The 15,435-nt window shown below is 35.6% G+C and overlaps 1 protein-coding gene across 1 annotated transcript in view; it reads left to right on the forward strand.

The window, feature by feature from the left end:
- Positions 1-15,435, forward strand: part of LOC150091336 (mitogen-activated protein kinase kinase kinase 4-like) — a 350,375-nt gene that overhangs the window by 220,430 nt on the left and 114,510 nt on the right. The window contains exons 16-17 of the mRNA XM_090390030.1: positions 7,637-7,770; positions 14,686-14,771. Of these exons, the coding sequence (XP_090246156.1) occupies positions 7,637-7,770; positions 14,686-14,771 (220 nt within the window). The remainder of the gene's footprint in view (positions 1-7,636; positions 7,771-14,685; positions 14,772-15,435) is intronic.

The raw sequence follows: 15,435 nt of genomic DNA on the forward strand, positions 1-15,435 counted from the left end.
GACAGAATGAGGTAGAAAGATTTTAAGCCAGAGAAGATTGAAAAGAGGAGATTCCAAATTACCAAGTCTCTGATAGGGATTATTGGAATGGACATATGCACAGGTACCACCTTTGAGGCAAAAGGAATCATACAGCGAATAATTTGGGCAACTGAGATCAGCAGTGGTCGAATCAACCATAACTGAGATTCTGTCAGAAAAAGTACATGGGGTTTGGCAGACTGGAAGTGGAAATGGACATCAGTGAGATTAGAACTGAAACCACATATATTTGTGAAATGAACTAGGAAGTGTTTGGGAGGTTTCGATCTTTTCGCAGATAAGTTTGCTCTGTTAGTTTGACAATTCATGATGTATTCAGTAGTAAGTTTACAGATAATACAAGTGGGGGGGGGACATGTGTATAAAGTAATGAAATTTTTGGATATGGCAAACACATGGTAAGAATATATCCAGATCCTTAACATAATGTGTCCTCAACAATGCTCCCTGAATACATATTACTTGGACTCCCTCCAGTCGCTATCTGGCAGAGTAGAGGCAGCAAGATTATACACTTGCTGATCCAGAAGCCTCCTAGAGTTACCAATAGGTTCGGTCTGGTGTACTAACTAGCGGCTGGCCTGCGAACACCGTTTTAGAGCTGAACCCTCGAAATGTAAGGAAGTTTGGATCTCGCCATGGTGTTCATCCTAACCTCAAAAGACATCAATCATACTGTATGATAGAAGAGACAGGGCGTATTGACCAGAACGTAGCCTAGTGGTTCAGAGCGAGAGTGCATAGCACTCGTTCCTTGAGTGGACCGGGGTTCAAGACTGTGACTACTAAATACGGTAAATATTTGTATCGACGATTAATTGTAAACTCTACTGACTTGGTTGTTGTGCTGGAGTATAAACAGAAAATTTAATTTAATTTAACTTTGCTCTGTAGACTAAACATGGGTTCAACCACTTCAAGCCTCCAATAAGCAGTTGTGGTATTGCACCAATTGATAAGAGTTATCTAAAAAATTGCACCGGTTGAGACCTTTTGGGATTGGAGAGGATCAAAGGGGGGAAAAAAAATCACACTGCTGCCATTACCAGTTGAAAATAACCATAGATTTATTTTTTCAGATTGTTTATGTGAAATGTAAATAAATGGCAGTACAATAATTGAGCCAGTTCGGTGGGAAAAACCAATTTCGGAAATGTCAGCGTTTGTGGTGCCACGGCATTGGACTGGAAGTGATTTTTACTATGTTATGGTGGGCACAATATCAGACTCTAAAGGGTTAATACACATTTATGAGTGAACATATCATACACATATTTCCTTCACTTCCTCCAGTATAGCCTTGCCACCAATAATTAATCTTAAAATAACTGTTTATATTAAGTGGCCCAAAGTTTTGCCTCTCTGGTGTTGATAAGAGATAAAAAGTTGGTTCTTAATGAGAGTCCTTAATATAGATTATAAGAGTTCTTAATATAGATTGTAAAGTGCAAAGAAGTTAGGCTTTTTCTGCATCTCATTGCCAGACTTATTCATTGCCAGTTTACGAAGCTCTCAGCTTCAACCACCTAAGAAGGCAGTTTATTTCTGTGGTCATCATCATGCTGACCATGTAAATTTTTGTCTCATTTCAATATGAAAATTCCACCACTATTCAATCCCCTAGTGCATTATACACTTCACTCAGATTTCATCTGAGATACATTTTTTCCAAGCTCTATAATACACATATTTTTAATCTCTCCTTGTGTGGATGCCCTCTTTGCTATTCGCACTAGATAAGTTACGCATCTTTGGACCGACTCTTTCAAGAAGCTCAGTGTCTTTTCCTCAAATGCAGCCTCTGAAACTGAATGCAGTATTCCATATACAGTTTCACCATCGACTCATATAATGCTGCTATATCCTCCTTAATTCTGCATCTTTCCTAAATGCAAAATTATGCTCAATCATTGATAAGACACCATGCACCTGTTAAACACTTTCCTCATTTATGTCATGCTTCAGGTATGTAAGTTACTCTCGGGTTACCATTGCCAAATGTAGAACCTTAACATTTTGCAGTATTAAAATGTTAGTGCCATTTCTTTAATCATCCATAAAGCTCTTCCAAATCATTCTGAAGAAGAAGGCCAGTTTGATTTGCATTGTTAACCATCCTTTCAGCTTCTACACCTGCATATTTCAAAATTGCTTTATTCCCTCGTCTGTATCATTCAAGAAGATCAGAAATAAGAGTGGCTGTAGCACTGAACCTTGAGCTACCCCAATTGTAACTCTGGCCCATTCTGAAGAATCGGCATTTATGATAACATTTTGCCTTGTGTTCATTCAACTATCCCTAAAATTCACATCGTGATTTTTCCTGTAACTTTGGCAGACTCTAGCTTATACAACTTCTCACATAGAACTATGTCATCTCTTTGCTGAAGTCCAAGTACGCTGGTGTTCAAAGAAAGTGCATCGCCCCTTAAAATTCTAATTGTCGTCTGAATAATGTAAGTATATGGCAATATTTCTTACAGATTGCATCAGATAAGATTGACACACATAGGTGATGTAATATTGCATCAGCTGTTACTTTCAGCTATATAAGCACACTCTGCAAGAATTGCAGTAATTTCTTGCCTGTGTCAAGATGGCGAGTTATGTGCAGTTGACACCATGAAGAAACAGTGGGTGCCTCCGTAGCCAGGTGGGCAGGAGCAGCAGTGCGTAGAATACGCTTCTTGGTTAGACCGGGGTTCGAGCCCGTGACCACCAAATACGGAGAATGTGGAAAGGTCAGGGAATGACCACTGCATATCCTCGGAGCAATATGGCCTTAGTTGCTAATGCTCCTAAAAACCAAACAACAAACAAAAAACAGTGCTTTTGTGGCTTTATTTGGGGAAGAATATTCTTCCCATCATATTGCTTATAGAGTGTCTTGTAATCAGGCAACAGTGAGTATCCAAACTCAAGAATACTGGTTCTGCTTATAGGTAAAAAGGAACTGGACACAAGCAAGTCTCTAATATTAAAAGTGTTTTAAAACACTTTTAATATTAAAAGTATTAAAACACTTTTAATATTAAAAGTATTAAAACACTTTTAATATTAAAAATGTTTCTTGCATCTAAAATCATGTGTCCACATCATAATAATTTATTAGGTTGGTTGGTTGGTCAAACAAGAGTTTTCCTCTGCAAATCCATGTTGTGATCCTTATAATTCTCGAGATGACCTTGTCATGCTTTTTTGACCGTAGACTCTGACTTTCCCTGCCACTGAGATTAAACTGAGTTTTTAGTTGCTCATTTGATCTTTAGTCTTCCACCTCCTTTTGTGTATTGGGAAACATTGCCACTTCTACAGTCCAATGTAATGACAATCTCAATTAACTGTAAAGGTTTAGTGCATTCCTTTTGTAGTCTTTTTCAATAAAAAAAAAAGTAAACTGCAGCCATTATCCACGGAGGCTTCCATCCTGCAGCCAGTCCACTGCAGGATGGAAGCCTCCGTGATTCATGTTGAGGGAAGTGAACCATAATCTACCACTCTGCTCGAGTGGCAGATCAACCATATTTATCAGTCAGAGGCTTGAATCCAGGTCTGCTCAAAGAGTGTGTGCTGCTGCACTTCCACTCCTGACTATCGATGTCAGAAAGGATGGGTTTGTAAAGAATAAATAAAAAAACTTCCCACTGCAGTAAACAAATTCCTAACATGAACATATTTGCCCTGACTGATTTAGAATTTTAAAACTGCAACATAAAATTAGAATTATTTAACAACATTGAAACTAAAATTTGAATTAAAGAATTCTTTCTTTCTGTATAGAGTAGGAAGTTCAAGGAGAAATAATTCAAATTATCCAAGCTCCGTGTATAATGACCTGCTCTGGTATCATAATTTCAGCAGCTCAAGAGCTTTCAAAACATGCTAGTTCTTGAGATGATAATTTATCCAATCCCCATCTTTAAATTTATTCAGACCACCAGTTCACCAGCTTTCACAACACCAAATAGAAGTTTATTCCAACAGTCAGTTACTCTCTCTGAAATCACATTTTTGTATAGCTATCATGCAGCATTCCTTTTTCAGTTTAAATCTGTGTTCTCTTATGTGTGTTGTCCGAGAGAGTGTGGATGCCATCAGCACTCAGTAAATTTGCTGAAGAAGGAAGAAGGTCATTAATATACAAGAAGAAAAGAGTGGGGGAAAGAACTGAACCTTGGGGGACACCGGCATTAGTGGAAAAGTTAGAAGACAGAGAACCATCTACCATCACCCTCAGTGAGCGATCAGAGAGAAAACTGGATAACCAATTACTAAAAACAGTTGGCAAACCATAAGATGGAAGCTTGTTTAGAAGACCTTTATGCCAAACACGATTGAAAGCCTTTGAGATGTCAAGAGCAACTACTTGTGTTTCACCGAACCTTTCCATTGAATTAGTCTATAAATGGGTAACATAAGCCAGAACATCACCAGTGGATCGACACTGGTAACATAAGTCAGAACATCACCAGTGGATCAACACTGCTGATCGTTGATCAGACGGAAGGTTTCTTGGTAGCTTAAGAGTTGGTGGTTAATTGATTTCTCCATTACTTTAGGAAGAGTAGAAGTAATTGCAATGGGACGATAATTGGATGGGACGGATTTGTCACCCTTTTTAGGAACTGGCTGGATATGAGTAAATTTCCAAACAGAAGGAAAAACACCTTTGGAATAAGAAAGTGAAAAAAGATGGCAAAGAATAGTAGTCAGTTCAGGAGCACAGGTTTTGACTGGTTTGGTTGGTTTAAATGGAAGTTTATTGGCACAAGGGCAACTAAGGCGAAATTGCGCCTGTCACAGTAATTCTGCAAATGATATATTTTTTTTCCAGTCATATGTCAGATAAGTTCATATAAATGAATTTGTTTTAAAAAATTAAATAAATCGGATAAATTTGCGGCATCACTGAGAATATGGTTCATCTCTAATGAATTGTTTTGGGTTAAAACCCAAATATCGGATTGTCCGGTATTCTTGTAGGTAAATGAACAATCTGTGCAAGGTCATTAGGAATTGCAAAAGCCTCAGCATCTCGACCAGCTGGGTCGGTGTGACTAGAAAACGGAAGCTAGGTGGAGTTGTGAACATTAAAATCACCAAGAAAACTTACCTCACTTTTAGGAAAGTTTGACTGGAGAATGTCAAGTTGCAAAGAGAGGAAGTCAAAGAGCTCCAAGTGATTAGTGGAGTTGGGAGAACGGTAGAGACAACAGATGAATTTGACACAATGAGGTAGAGAGATTTTAAGCCAGAGAAGATCGAAACAAGGAGATTCCAAATTGCCAAGTCTCTGACATGAAATATCGGAATGGACATATGCACAAGTACCATCCTTGAAGCTAAAGGAATCATATCATACAGCGAATAATTTGAGCAACTGAGATGAGCAGTGGTCGAATCAATCGATAACTGAGATTCTGTCAGAAAAAGTACATGGGGTTTGGCAGAGTAAATGCAAATTACTGTATATGAATAGCAGTAACCCCAGAGTAACCTACCAACTGTGAAAATGAAAAGGACCTGGAAGTAATTGTGCAGTCTGATATATAGTTCTCTGAGCAATGCAGACTGGCTTCCAAGACAGCTTGTTTGTTTTTTTTTTTTTATGATGATATTCAGGAATTTTTCTAGCAGGGATAAGGAGGTGATTATTCCACTGTATAAGGCAATGGTCAAGCCATTGCCTTGCCAAGACATCTTGAGTACTATGTACAGGTCTGGAGGTCTCATTTTAGGAAGGATGTGGAACTGCTGGAACATGTACAGAAAGATTGGTGAGGGGAACAAAGGAGTGCTCTTACCAAGTAAGGCTTCAGTTTTGCAAATTGCAGCAGCTGGAGACTGGGCACCTGTGAGGTGATCTGATTGAGGTGTTTAAAGGCTTTGAATGGATTGAGCAAGCTCAATGCTGATGGGATTCTTCCTCTTACTCAGACCACACACTGGGCACGAATTCAAATTGAGAAGTATGGTTTCAGAATAAGCGTGCAGAAGTTTACATTTAACCATTGGAATGCTGGTTGGTTGCTGGAACAAATTTCCATCTGTTGTGGTGGTCATGGTGTTTTTTTTTTTTTTTTTTTTGATAGACTCCTAATATAAAATGCTTTGAGTTTAGGATGGGCCTCACAGAGACCCAAGTACCAAGATCCAGAGACTAATCCCATAGCGTGCATTATAACACTATGGGAACAGCCACTAAATAACCACAATTTTTGAGCAGTGCTAACTGTGCTTTTTGCAGACAGTATTGATTTAACCTATTAACTCTGACCATTAATATTTAATAAAGGGATCCTGCCAAAAAGTTACACAGAGAGAAAGTACTATTGGCTTTTAGTAATTGTCAGGGCATTATCATCGAAACCACAATCGAATTCATTCCATTTCATAGAAGGTGAATGTAGGGAGATGAAAGTAGATTTAGTGAACCTGATAGTAAAAAGGCAGCATGAGCAATTGCAGTATGATGATGAGAGACTCAGATTTGTATAATAATTAAAAGTTGATTTGTTAGAGTTCACCTACCTCACCACAGATGAGTTAAGCAGGTGAAACTGATTGTGAAAAATCACTAGCAAAGAGGACCAGCCAAGAATGGGGACAAAGAAAGGTTTCATTTGAACATAAATGTGAAGAGGGAAAAGTGTAAACTAGATAGGATCTTTGTGCAGTAGAATTGGTATTATAGATAATCCAGTCCATGTGGCTGTTGAGTTAAAGAGATAGTTTGTGTCAATCTTCACAGTAAAGAGGCCCTTTTGGTTTGGGTAATATGCTAATGTACCTAAGCATTGTAGATTAAATGATATTTGATATTTATTGATGGCAGAAGGTTGAAGAGACTTCATGGATTATCAGGGAAATGAAGCCTCTGAAAATCATTCTGAATTTCAGAGGAAATATGGGAAATATGCTGAGAATAACTTATATTCTGTGGGAAGGACGGTGAAAGGTATAAATGGTACATAACTTGGACATTATGATACAATCATAACTTGGACGTTATGATACAATCAGAAAATGAAGGTTACCATACAATCTAAGCAAATGACTAGGAAAGTGCACGTTGTCTTATCAATGATTTTCTCTGCCTTTGCCTAGGGAGAATGAAGTTATAGTTCCTTATGCAAGCCAGTGGTGAGACTGCATTTTGGAATATTGAGTTCGGGTCTGGATGCCACATTTTATAGAAGCACATTAAGCTTTTTAAAAGGGTACAAAGACTGGTGACTTTTCCAGTGAGAATAGAAAAGGGATATCCATATGAAGATGTGGGTTAAAGTGCTTGAAAACTAAGCCTCTTGTGGGGTTGGGGTGAGGGCTGTGAATGACAGTGGAATTTTTACATTGAAATGGGACACAAAAAATTCAAACTATAAAATTAATATATTGATCAACATGTTTTTGCCTTTGCTGGAATAAATTGTCACCCTGGCTGATTGAGATTAATAGTGTCATCAAAATTGAGGATCTCCCTCTCTCTCTCTCTGATTTGAATATTAGTTGCTGTAGGATTATACATAGGTAGTTAAATTCATTTATGCATATCTTTTTTACCTAAGTCATGAAAGTATATGTGTATTTGCAGTACCAAAAAGCTTTACCACGTTTGATCACAGGAGAAGCAAGAATAAAACTTGGTAAAGGACTAATCAGATTTGCATTTCAGTGGATGAAATTTGTGTTAGAAAAATGTGAAAGAGGAAGAGGATTAAAGTCAAGGTAAAATGCTTACATTACATTTGACATTAAATTTAATTATTATTTAATATATAATTATTAAATAATGCTATTTTGCATAGTAGGCAATAAATATTTTTCCAAACTTAAAGCTGAATTTAAAAGAGAATTTGAAAAGCATTTATATAGAGCATACAGCAAGGAGAGATGCAAGGTTTTCCAAAATTCTTCTGGAGATGTAAAAAGTAATGAGTTAAAAGATGAGATGAAGTTTACTTAGATCTTTTTCAAGAGAAATATCTTCACCTTTGTCAATATAGGCTAAATACGGATAATAATTGCCTAGTTAATATTAGCTGCGAGTTGGATGATTTTTTTTAAAAATAAAATAAAATAAAAACCAGATTTTAAGAGAAATTACTGTCAATTGTTTCAATTTCATTCTTGTCATCTGGACAAGAATGGAATTGAAAGGGCATCACAGCATGGCTTTGTCAAAGGGAGATCTTGTATAACCAGTTTTCATAAATACTAGATATTGAAATTTGAGATTTCCACAAATACTATATATTGAAAATAATTTTTACCTCATTTATTTAAATTTTAGCAAAGCTGATACAGCTCCACATGAATGACTTTTTATATATATTGGAGCAAAGTAGCATTAAACAAGTTATTACAAAATTTAACTTTTATCATCTACCTTTAATTCTAGTGTTTTAAACAAAATCAATGAGTTTGAGCTTCTTGTTAGGTTGACAAATGCTTGATATTATAGGATTGAATTTTTCTTCACTCTAAAATTTTCCTTTTCTCTCCTAACTTTTATACATTTTGTTTTTGCATTACTAATTTTCATTTCAAATTATCTACAAACTATATCTAATTTATTCAGAGATTCTTATTTAACAGCACAGTATCATGTGCATATAATAATAGATCAATTTTTTTACATTTCTCACACTAAACTCTGTCAGTAACTTATATTCTTTTATTAAATGGTCCATAAAAGTTATAAAAAGTGATGACAGGATTCATTCTTCAAACCCCTGCAGATTAAACTTTTTATTCCTCTTAAAAGATTATGCCTGATGCCATTGCATCATAATGCACATAGCACAGATTACTATGTGCATTATTGTATGCTTTTCAAGATCAATATATCCAAAATAGAACGTTATATTTCCATGACTTTGCTGTAGTTTTTCTTAGTATAAATATTTGATACTAGCATCCCATCTTACTTGACTGTGTTTCCCCCAAGTTACATTCAGCAGTACTTCTACTCTTTTCTTTAAAATACTTGCATAGATTTTTACATGCACCGCTAAGGAGTGAGAAATTCTTCTGTGCTTTATTTCCCTGTTTTAAGTTGTATTAACGTTAAATTAAGTATGCATAAATGGATGTGAAAGTTACACAAGGTGCCAGTAACTATAAGTGTGAGTAGGAAAGTAGAAAAAGAGGAGTAGTAGATTAGTGAAAGGTGAAAGAATGTTAATATCCTAGAGGTTATGATGAATTAAGTAAATTAAGTGCTGAATTGCCAAGCCAATATAAAGTGGGGGAGCTGTAAAGTAAAATTAGTACAACAAAATATTAATAAAATGAAAATGGTGCAGCTGCCATTAGTAAATGGTCTAATATAGGTAATGCAAAAATGTTTGATCTGATGTCAGCTGAAATAAATATTGATACATGATCAGGTATTTCATCAGGGGCCTACACCTGACCATGTATCAGGAACTGCGTATCTATACTTGTCCATAGTAGTAGAAGAAAAGGGAAAGGCCAAAAAGGAACAAAAATGAAATTAGCACTTTCTAATACAGTATGGACAAGGTAGTCCTGACACAGTGTATTATTTAGGTAAATAATACACTGTGTCATTTTAATTTATTTAGGTAAAAATAAGTATAGAGTTGGGATAAAAATGGTTAATATCAATATGTTTAATATAAATATGTGGAATTTAGTGTAGGATTTAATTTTGTATAGATAAGAAATCAATGTATTTTAAAAATAGATTTGGAACAAGTAAATGCTATAAGGGTGAGGTATTAAATTGAGGATGGCGAAGGGAAAAAGGAATATTTTAAATAAATAAAGATGAATTTTGAAACATTCCTACTATCCTACTTCTATTGCTATTTTTCGTCTTTATTTATTTAAAATACTCCTTTTTCTTTCTTCCCCATTCTTCGATTTAATACCTCACCCTTATACCATTTGCTTGTTCCAAATCTATTTTTAAAATACAGTCCATTCCGGTTATTTGGGACACATCGGTTATTTTCACATAAATAGTTAAAAATACAATGTACCTCCACTCCCCCCCCCCCCTTTTTTTTTACAATTGGTTCACTGTACAATCAAATCACGTTACGACAAACTCAACATAGTAAAGTACCATTCACTATACGATGTGCAGTAAGCGCCAGTCATTGTGGTCACGTTTGTGAATCGAATTTTAATTCTATTAAACAGTGATTCTAATTAGTGAAAATAGGAGGAATATCATTCACAGGTTATAAAAGCAAAGATATATTAAGCAGAAATTTATCCTTTTTTACCTTACCAATTAAAAAATACGTAATAATTGGAATAATTAATATGTACTGTAATATGTACATATTAACTAGTTGACATTTCTTTCACTGACATTTGTGGGTGGGGGTTAAAATTTAAAACAGTAAAAAGATAAGCAATCAGTAACAAAGAGCATGGCACACACAAATTGCAAGTAACACAATACGCACAAGTGAGAACCGAGTAACGAGTTACAAAGCTTTAAAAATACGAATGAAGAGAAGATCTGAAAATTAATTTTGTTATATGATTGAAGATTTCATGGAACTGTAAACACATTTCACCATAATAACCCACAGAATTCCAGATATCGGTATTATCACAAATTCAGTAAGATCGAGTTTACTGTCCATTTATGATAGATTTCACTAACAAAAAAGCCCAATAAACAGGTGACTGCTAATTGTTTTTATTGTTTTATGGTTGTGACCTCCAGAATTTCAACCGAACCACTGGAGACCCTACAATCGTAGGATCTGCAGTGCTGCGGTCTCTTGCCCCAATTAAACGGCATGCTGTCCCAATTAAGCGAAGTAAACCCTGACTATTTTCTCGATTGGTTTCTGTTTTTTAAGATTTGCCCCAAATAAACGGCTGCCCCGATTAACCGGTGGCCCAAATAACCTGAATCCACTGTACATTGATTTCTTATCTATACAAAATTAAATCCTACACTAAATTCCACATATTTATATTAAACATATTTAACATATTTGATATTAACCATTTTTATCCTAACTCGATGCTTATATTAAACATATTGAACTTGGCTTGGGGGTTCGCTGTATTTATCCTTAATATCATCATAAATACTTCTTGCTTTTGCTTGAATGGCCATTGGACTCAGGGACATTTTGTTTCTGAATCTGATTTTCCATCCATATTATTAATAGCTTTTCCATCTTCAGTATGGCATCTGAACCCTGTTTTGTGATCACTGTTGATCTTAAATGCGTTGATCCTTTAACATGTTCTTTTATACACGCGCTGTCCCTTAAAATAGTATTCACTATTGAAGCAGCAAGACCTAATTCTGTGCAATAGATAACAAACTTTGGCCTGCTTTGTACTTCTTAATCATTTTGATCTTCATTTTTAAATCAATTTTGTTTCATTTCCTAGCACTGCCACCACATGCACTTTCCGTTGTTTGCTTTCCCTTCAACATTGTAATAAGTAAATAGGAATGACGAGAAGATTCTGAAAATTTAGTTATGTTTTTTATATGATTGAAGATTTCAGTGAAGGGGGAACACATTTCACCATAATAACATAAAACCTAAACAATTCCGGCTATCGGTCTTATCACAAATGCAATAAGATAGAGTTTACTACCCATTTATAATAGATTGCACTAACAGAAAAGCCCATTAAACCAGAAAGTGCAAATTGTTTTTGTTTTATGGTAGTGACCTCCAGATGTGTTCTTTAGAAGAATATCAACAAAGGCGTTCAAAATTGATTCTTATAATGGAACATATAACTATGAAAGGGTAGTGCAATTTCCATTATAAAAATGACCTTTTAGGAGATAAATAGCTTAGTTATATAGTAAAAATTTCAACTTCCAAGGTCTTGGAATGAATTAACAAAAAAAAAAAAAAGTGTTATTGGGTTCACATTACGATATTTTCACAATACCTCCATTTATTCCTATGGGATGCAAAATACATTTCCATGATTTTTTTTAAGTTTGCACTGGCTGGCAAAAACTTAGGTAAAGACGAATTTCTGCAAATCAAGTATTACATAAGCCGGGGAGTGGTTGTAATAGCCAAAATTTTCTCATTTAATCTTTTCTCTTCAGTAATGCTTTCATCTTCTTCTTTTAGCAAATCATCAAAATATTTACTTCACACATGTAAAATATCCTTCTCTTCCACTTTAACTTTATCTTATTTTTGATTACTTTAGCTGTGGCTTTCCTTCCTGCTTTAAGATATTTGACAGAACACCAGAATATTTTTCCATCTTTGTGATACTTGTTTTCATATCCTTCTCAAAATCTTCCCAAGATTTTTTTTATTATTCTCTTTCGTACATGTCTTAACCCTCTTGCATTTTTATATTCCAGTAATTATATTAGTTTTATTTGCCAAAAATTTATAACTTTTTTTCTTTTCTCTAACTGCCTCTAACTTGGGTTTACTTTGGTGTTCTGAATTCCTTGCCATTACAAGATCTCCTCACATACCTTTTTTCATCTTCCATTAAAGTTCTCTTAATTTTTGCCATACTTTATGTAAAGTTATAAGTGTCAAGAATCCATTTAACTTTTTAGAAAGGAGGTTTCTCTGTTTAATGACTGCAATTGGTCCTTGAGATTGTCACAGACATTCTGTCATATATGCCAGACAAGCTGTACTTGCTATCTGGGAGTTTAAAACACTGATGGAACTGATATTCGGGTGACACTCAAGTCAAGTGGACCCAATTTTAGCGAAGTACGGACGGTCTGTGACAGCCAAATCCTCTGCTTGCACCTTCACGATGGTGGGACTGTTAGTAATCCTGGGTATAACCTCCATGCACAAGTACATGGTGGGTGACCAACCAACGTAAGCAGGGGTCGAGGTGTGGTGCCTACACCACAAATCGGCACATGCTGTTTCATTTGATTTTGTGGTTGTAACCTTTAGAAATAGTGTTGGTCCTTAAGTTTTGCAAACCAGTGTATGACTATAAGAGTACTCAGAAAACTTTGCATTTTGAGAATGGATGATCATGCTTATCCACATAATTTTTTTCATTATTTATTATTATTTTATGGTTGTTCTGAACTGAAAGTTGCTTGATCCACCTGTTTGGCATTAGTTATCTCGTAATTTTATTATTATTAGAAGGACAGAAAGTGCTAATATAAGGACAGCAAATACAGGGTGCTTCTTCAGTGTAAACAATAATAATAAACCAAAAAACACATAATTTAAAAGCATTTTTAAACTTGTTAGGCGATTAAATTTTATTCTTATATCTTTTTATTGTACGAAAAATAAGTTAAGTTTCTATTAAAATTGTTTTTATTATTACTTTATTTTTAAAGTAAAAAAAAAAAACATTTGTTACCTCTTAGTTTACTTTTTTATCAAGGAATTATTATTCACAGTATAAATATAAAAACCTATGTAGTATTTGTATGCATGTGTGTTATATATATGTATATTAAAGGGGACTCAAATTTAAATATGAATGAGGGTCTCTTTCATCCTTAATCTGTCCCTTCTGTAACATGATAATAAATGTACATTCATAAATTCAAAGCATCTCCACCTGTTTACCATCCAGAAATGTTGACAATACCTGGAGAAGATTCCAGGCATTGTCAATACATTCCCCCTGGAACCTTCTCCAGGTGCTCTCCTCAAACCAGAGACACCTTTCTTCTGGTGGTACTGTTGCAATCGCATTAGCAGAGGCACATGATGCAAGAAAGCAAGCTTATACAGCATCAGCCAAAAAAAAAAAATCTTCCCATTTCACTGATCCATTCATTCCAAATGTTTGTCTAGTTGTGCCTTGAATTTATTTAAGCTATCGACTTCCACAACAACAGAATGACGTTTGTTCCAGCAATCCGCTGGCTAAAGGCAAACTTCCGTACATCTATTCTAAAACTGCCTTTCCTCAGTTTTAGAATCATGTGAATCATGTTCCTGCTTGCTGTGTGGACAGTAGATGGAGGGTACAGTGACAGGCTGCAGAGAGGAATCAGGCAGGTGGTGGCGGTGCTTTGTTATGGGAGATGTTTTCCTGGAAATTGCTTAGTGCCTCATACCCCTAGACCACTCTGAATGCCAAAAAACTACCTATCTATTGTGGCTGATTCAGTACACCTTTATGTGGTGACTGACCTCCCGGATGGCAGAGGTGTGTTCCAGTAGGGTAATGTGCATTCTGCCATGTTGCAGATATTGTTCTAAAGTGGTTAACTGACATGAAAGTGACTTTGAGGTGCTACCCTGGCCACTGAATTCAATTGGCATGAATACCCTAGAACATCTCTGGGATTACATGCATCAACAGATATGGCATTTGGTTCTTTTATCACTGACTCGTGCAGATCTAAGGGATGCAGTCCTGCTGATACAGTACAACGTACCTCCTGCTGTGTTCAGGGGCCATACAGAGTCCATGCTTTTCTATGTGACAGTAATACTGGCGGCATGAGGAGGACATACCCACTATTAGGTAGGTGGTTTTGACCAGACACTGTATTTTATATAAATTGCCAAAATATAAATAAATGTTCAGCCAAGTACTTAGTTCAATTTAAAAAAAAAAAAAGAAGTAAAACGTTTATTTTCAGGCTGAACTGAGTTCTTTGCTCTAACCTTATTAACTATTTTATTATAAACATCTAATTTATAGGTGGGCTAGTCAGGGTCTGGAATTCTTATTGTCTGTGTGTGATCCACAATACCTTCAAGGACTAACTGAAAAAGAATTCGAGGCAAGTAAATTATTGCATGTTTATTCATAATTTAGCAACTGATCTAGACTTTTGTCTAGATCAGTTGTTTTCACAACTGATGATAAATTAAGAAGTCAATGATAAATTATATTTTATATTTAGCATGTTTTTTTCCTTTTTGCTTCTTTTGTGTTAGATCGTCATGTATATTTTACTGAATTACCAAAGATATCGCAAGCATATACTACTTCTGCTGAGTCTTAAAGTATGCTAAACTAAGATTAGTTGTTGTCAGGATGTATCTGAATATAACAAAGAAGAAAGCAAATCAGATTGGACCCTTACCCACCAAGTGTGGGAAAGTCTTAGATAATCCAGTTGATGTTGTGGATGAATGGTACAGGTACTTTGCATCTGTCTGTACTAAAGAAAGACCCTTCATGCTGAAAAGAGGCTGTGCAAGTGAGCCTGAGTTATGTGAAAATAGCAATTTCAAAATTGCAGATGACTGTTTATTAGAAAAACATTCGAGCATAAAGGCAAGTAAGGCTCCTGGAGTTGATGGCATATACCCACTAATTATGAGGGGGGGGAGGGTCTTTTTGAACTCGAGAGATACCTTTGGCTTGGAGAAGTGTCAGTGTATTGCCAATACAGGAATACCTTGCATAGTGCGGTTAATTCGTGCCAAAAATATACCGCTCTCT

Source organism: Mastigoproctus giganteus, chromosome 1 (assembly GCF_048544385.1).
Source record: "Mastigoproctus giganteus isolate SK-2022 chromosome 1, ASM4854438v1, whole genome shotgun sequence".
Taxonomy (NCBI): Eukaryota; Metazoa; Arthropoda; class Arachnida; order Uropygi; family Thelyphonidae; genus Mastigoproctus; species Mastigoproctus giganteus.